Source organism: Scylla paramamosain, chromosome 14, assembly GCF_035594125.1.
Source record: "Scylla paramamosain isolate STU-SP2022 chromosome 14, ASM3559412v1, whole genome shotgun sequence".
NCBI lineage: Eukaryota > Metazoa > Arthropoda > Malacostraca > Decapoda > Portunidae > Scylla > Scylla paramamosain.
Genome location: NC_087164.1, coordinates 3464923 through 3484922, shown reverse-complemented (window position 1 = coordinate 3484922; position 20000 = coordinate 3464923). Strand labels below are relative to the sequence as shown.

Sequence of the window (20000 nt, the reverse complement as noted above, 5' to 3'; positions counted from 1 at the left end):
TATGTCTAAGGCAACAGCAAAAGTTTCACCAAAATGTCTAAAAGAGGATGAACAAGACTCATTAAGTTAAGGAAAGCCAGAACATCACCAGTAAAGCGGCCTTGACAGAACCCATACTGGCGATCAGATAGAAGGTTGTGAAGTGATAGATGTTTAAGAATCTTCCTGTTGAGGCTAGATTAAAAACTTTAGATAGGCAGGAAATTAAAGTAATAGGAATTAGAACGGTCACCCTTTTAAGGAACAGGCTGAATGTATGCAAACTTCCAGCAAGAAGGAAAGGTAGATGTTGACAGATAGAGTTGAAAGAGTTTGACTAGGCAAGGTGCAAGCACGGAGGCGCAGTTTCGGAGAACAATAGGAGGGACCCCATCAGGCCCATAAGCCTTCCGACGGTTAAGGCCAGCGACGGCATGGAGAACATCATTGCGAAGGATTTTAATAGGTAGCATAAAGTAGTCAGAGGGTGGAGGAGAGGGAGGAACAAACCCTGAATCGTCCAAGGTAAAGTTTTGAGCAAAGGTCTGAGCGAAGAGTTCAGCTTTAGAGATAGATGTGATAGCAGTGGTGCCATCTGGCTGAAATAAAGGAGGGAAAGAAGAAGCAAAGTTATTGGAGATATTTTTGGCTAGACGCCAGAAGTCATGAGGGGAGTTAGATCTTGAAAGATTTTGCCACTTTCCATTAATGAAGGAGTTTTTGGCTAGTTGGATAACAGACTTGGCATGGTTCCAGGCAGAAATATAACGTGCATGAGATTCTGGTGATGGAGGGCTCAAGTACCTTTTGTGGGCCACCTCTCTAGCATTTATAGCACGAGAATAAGCTGTGTTAAACCAAGGTTTGGAAGGTTTAGGTCGAGAAAAAGAGTGAGGGATGTACGCCTACATGCCAGACACTATCACCTCTGTTAGGCGCTCGGCACACAGAGACGGGTCACTGTCACGGAAGCAGTAGTTATTCCAAGGAAAATCAGCAAAATACCTCCTCAGGTCCCTCCAACTAGCAGAGGCAAAACGCCAGAGGCACCTCTGCTTAGGGGGATCCTGAGGAGGGATTGGAGCGATAGGACAAGATACAGATATGAGACTGTGATCAGAGGAGCCCAATGGAGAAGAGAGGGTGACAGCATAAGCAGAAGGATTAGAGGTCAGGAAAAGGTCAAGAATGTTGGGCGTATCTCCAAGACGGTCAGGAATACGAGTAGGGTGTTGCACCAATTGCTCTAGGTCATGGAGGATAGCAAAGTTGAAGGCTAGTTCACCAGGATGGTTAGTGAAGGGAGAGGAAAGCCATAGCTGGTGGTGAACATTGAAGTCTCCAAAAATGGAGATCTCCGCAAAAGGGAAGAGAGTCAGAATGTACTCCATTTTGGAAGTTAAGTAGTCGAAGAATTTCTTACAGTCAGAGGTGTTAGATGAGAGGTATACATCATACATAAATTTAGTTTGAGAGTGACTCTGTAGCCATAGCTGAATGGTGGAAAACTCACAAGATTCAAGAGCTTGGGCACGAGAGCAGGTTAAGTCATTGCGCACATAAACACAACATCCAGCTTTGGATTGAAAATGAGGATAGAGAAAGTAGGAGGGAACAGAATAGGGGATACTGTCAGTTGCCTCTGACACCTGTGGTTCAGTGATGAAAAAGAAGATGAGGTTTATTAGAGGAGAAGTGATGTTCTACAGATTGAAAATCAGATCTGAGACCGCGAATGTTGCAGAAATTAATGAAGAAAAAGTTGAGGGGGGTGTCAAGACATTTAGGGTCGATACCAGACCTGTCCGGCCTGGAGATATTTGTGGGGTCTTCCCCAGATGAAGACTCCGAGGCTGGTGTAGGAGTCGCCATGATTTTGAATTTTGAGTGAAGGGTGTGTGTGTAATTAGGTGCTTGTAGTTTTGGGTGAAGGAAGAGAGTTGGCTTTAGAGGACAGGCTGTGACTGCCCCCTTGTATTGTGAGACACAAAGAGAAACGTTCAGTGAGGTCACAGCTGAGTTTAATGATAAGTTCACAGCACCCCCAGATCCAGTGCTTTTAACCTCACTGGAAGTAATTATCGTTTTGGCAGGTGCCTACTACTTCCTTCATGGTCTAGTATTATATTTCTAGCAGGAAGGCGATCTTGTGAGAGGATAAAGATGCATTTAAGTTTTGACCCGATCTAATTAAAAACAAGAAGAGAAGAGCAGCAGCAGCGTCAGCGGCAGCAGCAAAACACTTGCCTTATTCACAGGGCAATCACTGTGCGAAATCCAGACCAGCGGATAACATCAGCAGACGTCAAGGTGCAATAATTCACTGTGTGTAATCAGATCGATATCTCTAGTTTTCAGTGCAAAGGAGCAAAGTTAGTTGAATGGCTGATCCTTAGGTAGGGCGACGGGGTGGGGGAAGGGGGGAGGAGAGGTAAGAATCTCAGACTGAGATTACAGCGAGTGTTTTAAGTAAAGGTCGCAGTTATAAGGTTCTTGCGTGAAATATCAGATCAATGAAGTTCATGTGATTAAGGCCATGCCAATCTTAAGTGAACATTTTTTTTTTTTTTTTTGTCGAATGATTAGAAAATTTATAATCAATGTGGAGAAAAAAGCAAACAACATTTCATTGTTTACTCTGTTTTAACACTTTAGCTGTCATACATAGCAAAGAAAAAACATGCGAAAAAATCGATGAGAAAACCAACTAAAAAAAAAAATGTGCTTCAGTGATTAATGGAAAAAATTATATATATATATATATATATATATATATATATATATATATATATATATATATATATATATATATATATATATATATATATATATATATATATATATATATATATATATATATATATACTCGTATATATATATATATATATATATATATATATATATATATATATATATATATATATATATATATATATATATATATATATATATATATATATATATATATATATATATATATATATATATATATATATATATATATATATATATATATATATATATATATATATATATATATATATATATATATATATATATATATATATATATATATATATATATATATATATATATATATATATATATATATATATATATATATATATATATATATATATATATATATATACAGTATACAACAAGTACAAAGATTGTGTCTGAGGTAAGCCTGCCTTCCCCGATCTCTGACATGGGTTTTCATAAGAATTATATTTGACTTCACCTGTGTCAACCATATGCATTCCCATCTTTCCTTGCTTTATATGTTCCTCAATGCATCATCCGAGCGGTGACCTCGAGCAAGAGGGTGACCTGCTACCACACAGAGCAGACGCATAAAACAGTTATCCAGTGTTCAAATTAACGAACGTGAGTCATAGTGATGCTGTTCAGTAATGCCATAGAAATATTTCTGTCCTGCACGTTCTGTACAGTTCTACGAGATACAGTCGCCAGTGCTAAATGCTCTATGATCATCAGTACCACTAGCACCACCAACAGAAGAAGCAGCAGGAGCTGTAGTAGATAGCATTTGTGTAAAATAGACATATTTCATGTGCCTTGATGGAGATGATGAGGAAGAAGTAACACACACACACACACACACACACACACACACACACACACACAATTTCAAACGCACTGGACGAGGAGAGGGCGGGAGAGATAACCATGAAGGAGACAAGGGAGGATGGGAGGGAGCGAGTGATAGCAATGGGATGAAGAAATGAGAGAGAGAGAGAGAGAGAGAGAGAGAGAGAGAGAGAGAGAGAGAGAGAGAGAGAGAGAGAGAGAGAGAGAGAGAGATTAGGAAGATGGTATACCGAAGTGCACAAGTAGAAAAAAGAAAGTATGTGTGTGTGTGTGTGTGTGCGTGCATATTGTGTTCAGCGTTTTTCATCTGATCAGCGAGGTAAATTAAGCAACGGTGTGTGTGTGTGTGTATGTGTATGTGTGTGTGTGTGTGTGTGTGTGTGTGTGTGTGTGTGTGTGTGTGTGTGTGTGTGTGTGTGTGTGTGTGTGTGTGTGTTTACAGTCAAACTTCTTGCTCTATTTCGTTTTGCATTTACGCTACCCTCCATTTTTCAACTTCATTTGTCAGATATCAACCCAGAGGGGATTGAACACTTCACTCAGAGAAGTCAGAGAACGCCCAAATACAGATCTCACTGTAATTTCCGAATGTGAAATATCAAAACTTGTACTGCTCAGTGCCTCAAAAACTCAGTTTCTCCATCTGTCCATTCGACACATCCTCCAAGACAATTATTCCGTCCTCTTTAATAGCATTCAACTATTCCGCCTCTTCTACTACACATAACTTGCTTGTATAGTCTTTTTAATAGTCTTTTTTTTTTTCAACTGGAAACTACATATCTCGTTTCTTACTAAAACCACTTCCAAGTATTTTCCTTCTTCAAACCTGTTAACCATACATGTATTTAATCAGTCTTTTTTATGGAGTTATGTTCCCATTAATGGAGAGTTCAACCGAAACTGTTCTACTAAACTCATCAACTCTAACGTATAACAGACGGTCTTGAATCTCTGATTCACCTCCATTATGTTGCAGCTTCTCCTGTTTTCCATTAATATTTCCATGATTACTGCTTTTCTGAACTTGTTAATTGCAGGCTCCTAGCTCTCCTGCGGCTTCGCTGCACAAGTCTTTCTATTTCTAACTCATGCCAGTTCTGTTCCCCACCCCCACCCCCTAATTTTATTCCTTGATCCCTTTTGCTGGTAAAGTTATATATATATATATATATATATATATATATATATATATATATATATATATATATATATATATATATATATATATATATATATATATATATATATATATATATATATATATATATATATATATATATATATATATATATATATATATATATATATATATATATATATATATATATACACACCCACACACACCACTCTCTCTCTCTCTCTCTCTCTCTCTCTCTCTCTCTCTCTCTCTCTCTCTCTCTCTCTCTCGCACACACACACACACACACACACACACACACACTGGAGTTGTTGAGTAATTACTTGACACCCCCTGAGCAATTTCTAGAGAAGCATTCTCTCTCTCTCTCTCTCTCTCTCTCTCTCTCTCTCTCTCTCTCTCTCTCTCTCTCTCTCTCTCTCTCTCTCTCTCTTATCAGGGAGACCTAATTTGCACTCTGACTTCCTCTCGTCCTCTCCCTCTCTTCCCCCCTTCCCTACCTTCTCTTTTTACTTTCCTCCAGCTACACATAATTCTCCGTAAATCCCATTGGCTGAAAGCTTTCAACCAATCACAGCTCTTTTTTCATACTAGTGAACGTGATTGGTTCGGAAGACTTAAAATCATATCGAAAGTTTGTTGTCCAGCGACTAATCGGCAATGAGTCAACTGAAAGAATACTTACGGAGTGGATAGCTTAGTGTACTGAGAGCGACACAGCAGACAACTGAAACCTTCCAAACAGTGTGCTGAGGTCAGTCAGCTTTCTGTTAGTCTTCATCGCTTGCCAGCGAGCTTTTGTTTATGCAACCGTCTGTGGTAAGGTTAGATTGTTTTAAGGCACTGAGGGACCACCCTGTGGTGGTTCGTCCCTTTAGGCAGTGGGTGAAGTGAACAGTGGAGACAAATCGGACTCGGTTCAGAATCAAAGGATCAAAGGGTTCGGATTCAAACCGAAAGGAGACAGATTTAGGGATTCGTAATTCTTTTAGGTTATGGTCCTTGTTCACCTCCTAGTTAATAGATACAGTTCGTGAAGCAGTAAAGGAGATTCTGGTAATATCTGTGGACGAAAAACATGTAGGAGTTATAGTCAGATCTGATCTCCCTCACAGAAAACAATGCATGGAGGCCACCAGTAAAGCAAACTGAATTAAAATTAATCTTCAGGAGTGTTAAAAGAATTCCCGAAATAGTATTAAAATTGCATCTACACTGACCAGACGTCATCTGGATATGTTGTGCAGTTCTGGTCCCTAACATTACAAGTCTGCTAGAATCATTACAGGGAAAAATTACTTAAAAGATACAAGGGATGAGAAATATTCCTTGCGAAAGGTGACAGAAGCTAATGAATTTACATTCCTTAGAGAAGCGTAAATTAAGAGGAAATCTCTTAATCTACTGCCAGGAAACATGCACTAATAGTTCCTCTTTTTTAAAAGTGGTGATGCACATGATTTGAATAATTATCGGTTTTCTTCACTGCTACCCGTAATTTCTAAGATTCTAGAAAAGGTAATCGGCAATCAACTCTCGCAATTCTTGGAGTGTAATAATTTCTCCAATACACAATATGAATTTTGGACAAAACCGTCCACAGAGACTGCGCTCACCGCCGGTACAGATATAATCTTTAGTAACATGGACTCTAGGAAAATTTCAATTTTACTTTATATGAGCTTTCAAAAGCTTTTGATAGTGTCAGCCGTGAGATTCAACTAAACTAAATTAAACTAAACTTTTGGTTTAAGAACTACATGGAAAATAGATCTCAATCTGTCCACCTGAACAGCACATTGTCGGGTAAACAGAATGTATATTATGGGGTTCTACAAGGGTCAGTTCTTGGCCATATCTTATTTTATATTTACTGTGTTAACGATCTTGCTGAGAAAATCAAGTAATGTGCTTTGATACAATATACGGACGATATTCAGTTTATCCACGCTGACACCATCAATAAATAATCTTGAGTATCTCATCTGTGTCACTGAAGATACATTCTATAATATAAAGTAATATCTTCTCGAAAACTGACTGATGTTAAATCCATTGGCAACAGACAAATTCTGTCTCTTGTTCCTCCTGACACCTTTATAAATTGTGATGGCGAGCACATTTACCCGAGTACACAAGTAAAAAATCTCGGTGTTTATTTTGACAGATACATGCTTCTTAGCGTACACATTACTGAATTAAGCAAGAAAAACATGGGTATTTTGATGTACATTAATCGAGTAAGTGATAATTTTGATAATTATTATCCAGTCTGGTGCTCAGCTTGATAAATTATTACATTGGCATATGATTTTCTACAAATGTAAGTATGTTAGATAAGATTAAAGAAAAAAAAAATTACAGCAAAGGTGGCTGTTGGTGGCGCTAGAAAGTTTGACAGAAAGTTTTAACAGAATTAAAGTGACAGACAGTTAGAGACAAATATATTTTCGAAAAATGCAATATAATATATAAGGCTCTAAATGGGTTGTATCTGGAGTAGTATATACAGTTTTTCACCGTCAGAGAACATACAGCAAACATTACAAGGCAATTGAATGGTCTTTATGTTCCACGGACTAGAACAGAATCTGGAACCAGGGCCATCACTTTCCTGGGGCCTAAACTATGGAATGGTTTGCCTAATTTTATCACCAATTCTGGAAGCCTACACTGTTTTAGATCTAGACTCAAAAAGTTCTTTTTAAGTAACTTCTAACAAGATTTAAGCACACGACAATTGTTTCTTTTGGTAAAAGGGATTAGCTCTTTTTATACTTAATTTGTCTTAGTTTTAATTATCCTCTCTTTTACATAATACTGTTTGCAATAGAAACTCAGCTCATAAAGATTTTGTTTCACAATTATATCATTTATTATTTTAGCTTTAGTTTTTATGTTTTATGAATTATGCTAGGTTGAATTTTCATTGTTGCATATTTTAAGTACACTTCAGCTTGATGTTGAAATCTTTGACACACCCAGTCTGTATATCAATGAGAATAACCATGTTTCATGGATATAATCTATTTGAATTTGAATTCAAGTGGTAAAAAAATGTAACAAAGGAAACATAAACAAAATTCTCAGGATCAGTAGCCAGGATAGAACAATAAATAAAATAATGGGTTGATGCATCATAAAATTCAATTGAAAAAATGGCATAAGTAGAAATGGATTCTCAAATAGAGATGAACGGAATAGACTCAGTATCATTACTGCCAAGCCAATATAAATCTCCAAAACAAAAGTAAACAAATTTATAACTTGAAATGATAAATGGAAATACTAGGTAGTTATGTTTTATGCACATACTGCCATTGATAGGCCTGACGGCTTGCAGTTTCCCTTATTTTTAAGTTCTTTATACGTTCGTATGTTCAATGTATCAGGGAAATCAACCAAGGAAAAAAATAATAAATAAAGGAATGAAAGAAAGAAATAATACTGGTTAACTCTTGCAGTACTGACATGGACAGAATACGGATGAAAGTAGGTAGAAAGTCTAGCGCAGTGAGGCCGTGGGAAGTAGGAAGGCGTGCAGTTAACACTTTCGAAAGAACAATAATCATGGTAATAATAGTAGAATATCGTAAGAGATGCAGTGTTAAAACGGTGAGTGAATCAACACAGTTTGTTAGAGGAATCGATGAAACGAAAATGCTAGTGCAATGAAGCAAACCTTCAAGGACACCGAAACTAATAAACGTATTTATTAAGGTGTTCAGTCAAAAGTTGTATAACAAGTACCTACGTAATATTGCGTTCTTGAATCTGTCACTGTCAGTGAAGGTGAAATTCTATTTGTTGAGCATGATCAGTTAGGTTAAGAGGTAAACACCGGTAGTGAAAATGAGATAAAATGATGCATCAACAGCCGATGGAAAGCAACTGACAAACGTGAAATCTTCTGAGAGTTTCGTATCAAACATGTTAAAAGAAAATAACAGAATTACAACTACTGCACACCTGTGGATGTGAAATGTAGACACTTAGTACATCAATAGAAAATAACTAATTAACAGTATAATATCGGCATAAATTGAAAAACTAACCGGAAAAAAAAAAAGGTTTCATATCAACAATACATGAGTAATAGTAATTGTAGTAGTACGAGCCGTAGCAGTATCATTGCTTTTGTTGTTGTTATTGTTGTTGTTATTTATCAACAAGCTTATATCTCTGGAACACGTGACTGATAGCAAGAAACTAACATCATGATAGCACAGCTCTTTCAATATTAAGTGATATCCGTTTCATATCTTCTGGGTGGAGTTAATATATATATATATATATATATATATATATATATATATATATATATATATATATATATATATATATATATATATATATATATATATATATATATATATATATATATATATATATATATATATATATATATATATATATATATATATATATATATATATATATTATAACTACCCAGCCTATTCTATTGAAACTTAGTATGTCACGTACCCTTCATGTGTGCATAACTGAGCATGTCAAATCTGGATTTGCACTGCGCATATATTATAAACTCATGATCATGAACAAACTGATCAATTTGATGTTTCATGAGCCAACATACATGTTAATGTCTGTAGATTTGCACTGTAACCTTTGCAACGGCAGCTGTAAGAGATTTGTATTTTTCAATGGTTTTCTTTTTCTTTCCTTTTCTTGTCTCTTGTCTTCCAAATATTGTGCAGGACTTCTTTTTACCTCTCTTTTCTCTTAATTTTCAGTGTTGACGTACAGTTTTTCTTTTCCTCCTTTTCTGTAAGCCGGGCAATGGAAAATGAAATGGTTTCAGCTCTGCACATATTGGACGTGGTGTTTTTAGTGTTTTCATTTGCGAATCATTTACTATCATCGAATTTTAGTTTGTTTGTTCTTAATATGTAGAGAGTAACTGATGCTAATTTGTTGTTATGTGATCTACTCCACAAATGTTTTATTTTCATTGCATGTATCCAGACTCGAAATTTCCTTTAATGAATTTGTTCAGTATGTTGTTAATTTTTTTTCTTTCTTTTTCTTTTCCTCAGATTGTGGTTATCACTCATTGCTAGGTTCATTTTCATTAAGTGTTTCCTTATTTCCTTTTATCAATTTGTGATTTCCTTTTATCTTCATGTCTTCCAATATCTCTTTCAGTAGTTTATTAATGATTTTGTATCTTGTAAAGCTATTCTGAGTGGCAGTTTTGTGTTTTTATTATTGTCTTTATGTTTTCCTTCTGATATTCTGGCTTTCATACTTGATGATCTTATTTCTCCTCTGACTGTGCTGGTTTGAGCATATCTTGGTGCTCCTTTGATCTGTCTTTATACACTGTTTTCAGTGTTCTGCAATCTTTCTATCTATTTCATAGGACTTTTGTCCCATACAAGACTGCTGGTATGGTTATGTTTCTCCAGTATTCTCTTTCTTCCTGTAGTGATTTTGTGGCAGCTTCTTGAGGATACTGAACAGGTTAGGTTTGCCCATTTCTGCGCCTTTTTGTATCATTTGTTTTTGATGTCCTTCAAAGTAATTTAGGTTATTTACTATGTCGATTCCCAGATATTTTATGGTAGATGTTATATGTATACCTTCCATGTTAAAGATAATAATGATGCTCTTTTCCTTATTTATATTTAGTCTACACCTCTTACTGATTTCTATTAGCATTTTCCATTCTGCCTCCCTCAGTTTGTGTGCAAGCAGCGATCCCTCATCAACAAAGAAAAGTAAGTTAATGTGAATTAATTCACTTTTGAAGCCTCCTCCTTCTTCCGTCTCCTGTATAATCGTACGTTATCATCTTAAATAGGGTGGTGGGGCCTGTGTATCCATGTCTGACGTCACTGGTATTTCCATATTGCTTTACAATTTCTTGAAGTTTATTTTTGTAGTGTCTTTCTCACATATGTTGGCTATTGTTGTGATTATTGTTGGACGTACTCTGTATTTTATGTATTTTATTTGTGCTTTAATGATTTTTCTCATTTTATGGAATCGAATGCTTTAGTAAAATCTATTCTTGTTGCTTATTAAAGGCAATATTCACGATTTTCTCCAAGCGGGAGAAGTGATGGGGACTATTCCCCAATGTTCCTTGGTCATTTCCTGTCTGAGTTGGTTCAATTTTGACTGATTTGGACAATAAAAAAATGGACAGTGCCAACAATTGGTTATAGAAAGTACCGCCTAAAATATTTTAATGATTTATTTTCAAATTACTTTAAGAAATAGGTATTTAGTAGGTCAAACTTTGATTCAAGATTTCGAGCTTGTGAAATTTCCACACCAACCGACTCAAGTCGGTCAAGTTTGCTTTTAACCCCGCCCAACACATGCCCCTGGAAGCGTCCCTTGGCATCATTGTAATATACACTACAAATAAGCTGTCTCCGATTATTGCTCCAGTTGTAAACCCCGCCTTTTTATTATTATTATTATTATTATTATTATTATTATTATTATTATTATTATTATTATTATTGTTCTTAATTTTGTCTTCCAATATTGTTATAAGAAAAAAGAAAAAAAAAAAAAGAAAAAAAAAAAATATATATATATATATATATATATATATATATATATATATATATATATATATATATATATATATATATATATATATATATATATATATATATATATATATATATATATATATATATATATATATATATATATATATATATATATATATATATATATATATATATATATATATATATATATATATATATAAGATATAATTTGTCCCGGAGATGGGGGAGCAAGTCCTTTGCTTTTGGTTTATATTATTTAGGGATCATCTTTGATGTTTTGCAATATAGTATTTCACCATTTCCCAATATAGTATTCAAACATCTTATAAGAGTGTACAGTAAAATCCCTCTCATCCGGCATTCGAGTATCCGGCAGCTTCAATTATCCGGCACATTTTTCCCCGAGCCTTAAAATCAATAAAAAATGTGTACGATTAAAATTCCCGCGCGAGGCATACTTTGTCCCCTCGCCACCAGAGCGCACTGCTTCGCGCCACCCGCGGCCCACTGCACTGTGTTTACTCAGTGACTCAGTCCCGCGTGTGCACTGTTTATCACCTGACGCCTTCATCATGCCTAAAGTTGTAGAAAAGAGGAAGCGTGTTGTGCTTACACTTAAGCAGCTGATCAGATCAGTTGCTGATTAAGATCAGCAGATCTTTGTTATGGTAAGATGCGTGAGTGTAGGGTGGTGATTGTGGACATAATTTCACTTCTATTCAAGTATCCGGCAATATTCAAGTATCCGTCATGTCAGCGGTCCCGTTGATGCTGGATAAGAGGGATTTTACTGTATATATATATATATATATATATATATATATATATATATATATATATATATATATATATATATATATATATATATATATATATATATATATATATATATATGTGTGTGTGTGTGTGTGTGTTCGGCCTTCTATTGGTATTTATATTGTTCTGGTTTCATAATGTCTATGCTCTTTATAGGGTGTGATTCATCGTTATGTTGTCTAATTTCAAGTGATATACTGTTAGTCAGGGGTGCTAAACGCATGGCCCGCTAGCCAAATGAGGCCCGTGGAATGGTCCTCAGTGTTCCAAGAGGTGATGAGTGCTTTTTTCAAGTATATATCATAATTGTTATAGGTGAGAAAAACGACGTGAGGAGGCAATACTGGAAGAGGAAGCAGTAAACACTTCTCGAAATGATAACACTGTAACAAAACTTCACTTTTGTCTTGTCCTTGGTCCCAAACCATAATTTTCCACTTATTTCCATCTAAACAAAATAGAAAAAAAAAGGATTATTTTGATCATAAAACTTCGTGTTTAGAATAATGAATTTACATTTTACCTTATTTCATTATAGTATAGGTTACTATTGGTTTTTATGTCAGGTAAAGACCTTTGCAAAATATCAATTGCTTATCTAATTGCTTTTGGAATGTTGCAAATAAGTTAAAACAATGAAAGAAATAATATGAAATTATCTAAAGATGTTTAATTTTAATAAAATCATTCTTGAACTGACCAGATCTAGCAAGAAATTGCTCATATTTAGAATTTGTTTACATTTTATATCTTCTTATATCTTCTAGAAGTTTCTACAACATTTTAGAACCTTCTATTCAGTGTAAACATTTCCAGAATATTCTAGGACTTTCTAGAATACAGTAGAAATATGTAGAAGTATCAAGAATTTTCTAGAATATATAGGAAATTTCTAGAATGCTTTAGAATATTCTAAAGTAGGTTCAAGAATATTCTAGAAAGATCGAGAACATTCTGGATCATATTCTAGAAAGTCTAAGAATATTCTAGAGTACTACTTGATAATATAAAATTAGGAGCTTGCAGACCACCAACCCATTCTGCTTTGGCGTGTGAAATGCACACGATATCAAACATGAGCCATCGGTGAATCCTCAGAAGGTTTTGTTTCCTCCACTACACATCAAACTGGGTCTCATGAAACAGTTTGTTACAGCTCTTGATAAGGAGTCTGCTGCCTTCAGATTATCTTACAGAGGCAAAAGTGTCAGCTGGTATCTTCATTGGACCACAAGTGAAGAAAATTATAGAGTGCTCAGAATTTCTACATAAGTTCACAAAAAAAGGAGAAAAAAGCTTGGGAGTGTTTCACTGCTGTAGTACAGGGGTTTCTTGGCAACAACAAGGCTGATAACTATATGGAACTGGTTGAAGCTTTAGTGAAAAGCTATGGTGAGATGGCCTGCAGAATGTTCTTGAATCTCTATATCCTAGATGCTCACCTCGACAACTTCAAGGAGAATATGGGAGCATATTCAGATGAACAAGGGGAGCGCTTCCACCAAGATAAAATGAGCTTTGAACAGAGATATCAGGGATCTTCAATGAAAACATGATGGGAGATTTCAATTGGGAGCTCATACGTGAAAGTGGTTTGTTATATTCGCGCAAATCAAGAAAACTGTTAATTTTTTATCCTAAAAATTAGTTTCTGAAGTTTTAAAATAAATTTTTGTATCATTTGAATCTGTTTTTTTTTTTTTTTTCTGTCCAAAAATGGTGAAAATCATGAAATTTAGCTATTTTGGAGCACAAACTCATTCTAAAAGCCACAAAAGCAAAATTCTGACAGGAATAATGGACATTTTCTATTGTTTTGCAACGAAAAGGGTTGGAAAATAACACTTGTTTGTCGAAGTCGTGTTACATAGTGTAAAAATCGTGTTACATAGTGTAATTGCGCTCAGTGAGGTCTGATGCACTGGATCAGGGGATGCTGTGAACTCATCAATAACCCACCTGTGACCTCACTGAACCTTTCCCCTTGTGTCTCACAACGCAGGGGAACAGTCACAGCTTGCCCTCTAAAGACAACTCTCTTCCTTTACACAAAACTTCATACACCTAATTACACACACACCCTTCACTCAAAATTATAAATATTGACATGGCGACTCCTAACCACCCTCGGAGTCTCCATCTGGAGAAGACCCCACAAATGTACCCAGCATGGACTGCTCTTCTGGTATCGACCTTAAGTGTCTTGACATACCCCTCAACTCTTTCTTCATTAACTTCTGCAACATTCACAGCCTTAGATATAATTTTCAATCTGTAGAATACCACCTCTCCTCTGCTAAATCTCATCTTTTCCCACCAAAACACAGGGGTCTGAGGCAACTGACAGCATCCCTTCTCTGTTCCCTCCTACTTCCTATATCCTCATTTTCAGTCCAAAGCTGGATGTTGCGTCTATGTGCTCAACGACTTAACCTGCTCTTGTGCCCATGCTCTTGAATCTTCCGAATTTTCCACCATCTGGCTACGACTACAGAGTGGCTCTCAAACTAAATTTATCTGTACTGTATATCTCTCACCCTAACTCCTCTGACTATTAAATTTCTTTGACTACTTAAATTCCAAAGTGGATCACATCCTGACTCTCTTTGCTTTCGCAGAGATCTCCATTCTTGGAGACTATCACCAGCTTTGGCTTTTGTCTCCCTTCACTGACCATCCTGGTGAACTAGCTTTTCCATGACCTAGAGTAATGGGTGCAACACCTATTCGTATTCTTGACCATCTTGGAAATACGAGTATGCCCAACATTCTTAACCTTTTCCTCCTTTCTAATCCTTCTGTTTACGTTGTCACCCTGTCCTCTTCGTTGGGCTCCTCTGATCACCACTTTATATCTGTATCTTGTCCTATCGCTCTAGTCCCTCCTCAGGATCCCCAAAGAGAAGGTGCCTCTGGCGTTTTGTTTCTGTTAACTTGGGGACCTGAGGAGGTATTACGCTGATTTTCCATGGAATGACTATTGCTTCCGTGTCAGAGACCCATCTCTGTGTGCTGAGCGGATAACAGAGGTGATAGTGTCTGGCATGGAGGCATACATTCTTCACTCTTTCTCTCGCCCTAAACAATCCAAACCTTGGTTTAACACAGCCTGTTCTCGTGCTATACATGATAGAGAGGTGGTCCACAAAAGTTACTTGAACCTTTCATGACCTGAATATCCTGTACTTTATATTTCTGTTCGGAATCATGCCAAGTCTGTTCTCTAACTAGCCAAAAACCCTTTCATTAATAGAAAATGTCAAAATCATTCAAGATCTAACTCTCCTCGTGACTTCTGATACATAGTCAAAAACATCTCTAATAACTTTACTTCTTCATTTTCTCTCCTTCATTTTAACCTGATGGCACTACTACCTTTTATTTCTAAATCTAAGCTCTTCGCTCAAACTAAACTAAACTAAAAACTCCACCTTGGATAATTCAGGAGTTGTTCCTCCCTCTCTTCCACCCTCCGACTGCTTCATGCTACCCATTAAAATCCTTCGCAGTGGTGTTTTCCACGCCCTCGCTGGCCTTAATCCTCGGAAGGCTTATGGGCCTGATGATGTCTCTCCCATTGTTCCCCTGTGCCTCCATGCTTGCACCTTTCCTAGTCAAACTCTTTCGACTCTGTTTACCAATATCTACCTTTCATTCCTGCTGGGAATTTACCTACATTCAATCTTTTCCTAAAAATGGTGACGTCTCTAATCCCTCAGACTACCGTCTTACTGCTTTAATTTCCTGCCTCTGTAAAGTTTTTCACTCTATCCTCATCAGGAAGATTCTTAAACATCACAACGTTCTATATGTGTGGGTTCCGTCAAGGCCGCTCTACTGGTAATCTCCTGGCTTTCCTTACTGAATCTTGATTATCCTCTTTTAGGCATTTTGGTGAAACTTTCGCTCTTCCCTTAGACATATCAAAAGCTTTTGGTAGAGTCTGGTACAAAGCTTTGATTTCTAAACTACCCTTCTACAGCTTTTATCCTTCTCCCTGCAACTTCATTTCAGATTTCCTCTCGGATCGTTCTATTTTCCTAAGTGTATTAGCAGTGGTGTTCCTTAGGGTTCTGTCCTATCACCCACTCTCTTCTTATCTCTCAGCTTTTTTTCTCATCACCGCAATGTTGCAACTTTTTGCTGTTTTCATGCTAACTGCTCTTCTGATCTTGCTAACTGCATGCCTCCCCTCCTCCCATGGCCTTGCTGCTCAAGACTTTCTTCTTTCTTTCATCCCTATTCTGTCCACCTCTCTAATGTAAGCGTTAACCAGTATTCTCAGTCATTCATCCCTTTCTCAGGTAAACTCTGGAAATCCCTCCCTGCTTCTGTATTTCCTCTTTCCCATAACTTGAACTCTTTCAAGACGGAAGTTTCAAAACACTTATTCTTGGTTTTATGTATCATCTTATTTGACATCTTCTGGGAACTGGCAATAAGTGGGCCTTTTTTTTTTTCATAATTTTTTTGCCCTTGGCCAGTGGCCCTCTTATATGAAAAAAAAATAATAAATAAATAAATGAATAAATATATAAACTAAACTGCGAAGGCGAGACATGATATCAACATTTACCTATCATTTACATGACAATGATTTATTTATTTTATCGAAATTGCTAAAAGTAACGCTGTTTTGTTGCTAATTTTGATAAGCAAACATTACAAATCTATTTGATGAAACCAAATAATATATGCTTAGCAAACCAGAATGAACAACGAAATAAGTTATAAATATTACTCTTGTCAGTATGTAATTAGAAAATCATTGATGGCCTTCGAAACCATGACTAAGTGTATAATTGACTCTAGAAATAGTTTGAGTTCCACACCCCTTCTGTAAGTACTCCTCCTTTTTGTTCTCTTGTGTGTCTCATGCTGTCAATTTTTTGTGTTGAGTCAGTAACCTATATTTAGCTGGATTTCAGTTAAGCAAATTATTGTAAGTTCATCTTTCATTATTATCATTATTATTATTATTATTATTATTATCATTATTTTTATTTTTTTCTGTTTCATGTATTTTCACATTTGTTAAACCTTATACATCTAAGTAACTTTAAGTCTTTCTATTTTCCTGTCTTTCTGTGTTGTATCATTTATATATCATTCTGTTTCATCTCTGTATCTTACTCTCACTAGTTTACTTTTCATTATCTTTCATTCTCCTCCTCCACTTCGCTTTCTCCTTAACTCATCTCTCTTTTTTTATATCCTTTTCTTTCTTTCTTTTCATATAAGAAGCTATTTCTATTTTATTATACCTTCGGGTTGTTTTGTGCTTTAACTTTTTTTGCACTTGTAATAACGACCCACTCCTTTAATTCGTCCAGCAGTTTGACTGGCATTGGTCGTATTCTGTTTTCACTTTTTCTTTCCAAGTGTAACCACTTTCTCTATGTAATAGTGTTCAATAGCAAACTTGTTGTGGAAAAGGTACTCTGCAGATCTCTCTGCAGAGTTTTGTTGAGTTGCTTTTGGTAGACTGTGAATAAGTAGGTTGCTTCTTCTTTTTCTCTGCCAGCCTTTTCCGTGGTCTTCTCTTCCATTTTGTGAATATTTCCTTTGTTAGCCTTTCCTCCGAGTTAGGTGCCTTGTCTTTCCTATATCTTCCGCTCTTTCTTTTTTCCAGATCCTTTAATTTCTTAAAATTTTTTTTACATCTGTTATCTCTGCATCTCACATAAAACTAAAAAGATAAAAGTAAAAAAAAAAAAAAGAGCCCATTCATTAGGGCTCACATTGGTGGCTATGATCCCTCTGCTTCACTTCCACATTGCACTCCACTTCAGCTTGCTCTTTTTTTGCAATACTCCTTGCATTTCATCTCTCTATTCACTTCTCCGAGGTGTCCACAGAAGTGCACCTCTTTCTAGTGCTTCTTTTTTCATCAAAGTTTTCTTAAAATCACCTGAGCTCCACAGAACTCATGCAAAATTCTGATTCCATCTGCGGATGCTTAAATTGCATAGTGAAATTCTAACAATAAGCCCTCAGTTTTCGGAAATTGTCCCAGCGAGAGCAGAGACATACCATTTGATTCAGGATTGGATCCTTTATGAAATGCTGTATGGAAAAGAGCTTCGTTTCTCACAAAGTTTTGAGTTGAAGCACTTTGAAGTTAGGCGTTATGCTAGACTTCTGTCTTTAAGCGCCATGCTTTTTTTTTTTTTTTTTTTTTTTTTTTTTTTTTTTTGTATGTGTGTGTGTGTGTGTGTGTGTGTGTGTGTGTGTGTGTGTGTGTGTGTTTACTGTTTTTCAAATATATCATAGCACAACTCTCAAGCTGAAAACCATAATAATCGATAACAAATTCACAATGCGTGATTTAATATGTACGCGGACATTATTTAGGAATTTTCACTTTTCACAAGCCACATACCATTAGACACATAATTATATGTATTATCAGTTGATGCGTAACAATAAAAGAAAAAAAAATAAAGTTATAGCGAGCTGAAGTACGTAGTTATCTGCCAAGGCGCTGCTGGATAATAATGCTGGTTATATATTGCCACCATGAGTAATGGTGACAAGTTAAGTCTACCGATTAAATCCCAAATTTAATGATTCAACAGCGTGGTAAGACTACGCTCAAACACACACACACACGCACACACTCTCGAAAGACAAACCCGACTCTGCAGGCACAAGCGACGCTATCACAGCAATCTGAAAAGCACGGAAATTAGAATCATGGAAACACTTCCCAGATCACGATAGTAGTAATAGCGGTGGTAGTAGTAGAAATAGTAGTATTAGTATTAGTAGCAGTATTATTATTATTACTAGTAGTAGTAGTAGTAGTAGTAGTAGTAGTAGTAGTAGTAGTAGTAGTAGTAGTAGTAGTAGTAGTAGTAGTAGTAGTAGCAGCAGCAGCAGCAGCAGCAGCAGCAGCAGCAGCAACAATAGCAGTAGCAGCAGCAATAGTAGCAGCAGCAGTTAGAAACGCTATTTTGATTTTTTGTCGTTTTTCTTTTCAGGTTTTCGCATCACGAGTATCAAGACCAAGAAGAGCAAGAAGCAGTGAAAAATAAGCAAGAGAGAGAGAGAGAGAGAGAGAGAGAGAGAGAGAGAGAGAGAGAGAGAGAGAGAGAGAGAGAGAGAGAGCAACCACGATGAACCCTCCTGCCATTCCTCTCCTGCTTCTGGCGCTTCTACTCGCTGATTCCGGTAAATGAAAAATAAATTATTGTTTCCCCAAACCAATCTTTCAGCTGTTTCTAAAGTAGAAAAAAAAAAAGAAAAAAAAAAGTAGAAACCGAGAGAACAAAATTATGTTCGGGATATCACGAACAACTAATTGTTTCCTAACTCCTATTTGAGTTTCTCCTAACTAAATTTAAGTTTACAAAATTTTTGTAGAAATTCTTTCTTCTTTCCCAGAGGAAAATTGATTTCCTTTTATTCTAATATAAAATTAAGTTGTTGATTCTAATGATATATAAGATTGGTTGAGGGAAGTGTTAAGATATTTTCTTTTTGCTTTATTTCTATACTTGCTTCTTTTTTTGTAATTATAATTTTGCTCAACATATAGGTCTTATCTATCTATCTATCTATCTATCTACATATTTATCTATTTATATCTATCTATCTATCTATCTACATATTTATCTATTTATATCTATCTATCTATATATCTATCTATCTATCTATCTATCTATCTATCTATCTATCTATCTATCTATCTATCTATATATATATATATATATATATATATATATATATATATATATATATATATATATATATATATATATATATATATATATATATATATATAATTTTTTCTATTATATTTTGTATTATTCCTTAGCATGCGCTCTTTATACGCATATTTGCCCTTCTTCTCATGAATGGTTCCTTTTCGTTGCCTTATACGATCATCTGGAGGA

The 20000-nt window shown here is 35.7% G+C and overlaps 1 protein-coding gene across 6 annotated transcripts in view; it reads left to right on the top strand.

The window, feature by feature from the left end:
- The first annotated feature begins 5360 nt into the window (after window positions 1-5360).
- The window catches only part of LOC135106752 (mucin-2-like), a 41019-nt gene continuing 26379 nt past the window's right edge, over window positions 5361-20000 (top strand). For 2 of the 6 annotated variants that reach the window (XM_064016018.1, XM_064016021.1), the window contains exons 1-2: window positions 5361-5489; window positions 19086-19275. In XM_064016018.1, coding sequence (XP_063872088.1) covers window positions 19221-19275 — 55 coding nt within the window. In that variant the 5' untranslated portion in view covers window positions 5361-5489; window positions 19086-19220. Of the gene's footprint in view, window positions 5555-10438; window positions 10477-19085; window positions 19276-20000 lie in introns of all 6 variants that reach the window. The other 4 variants (XM_064016017.1, XM_064016020.1, XM_064016022.1 and 1 more) reach the window with 4 other exon arrangements.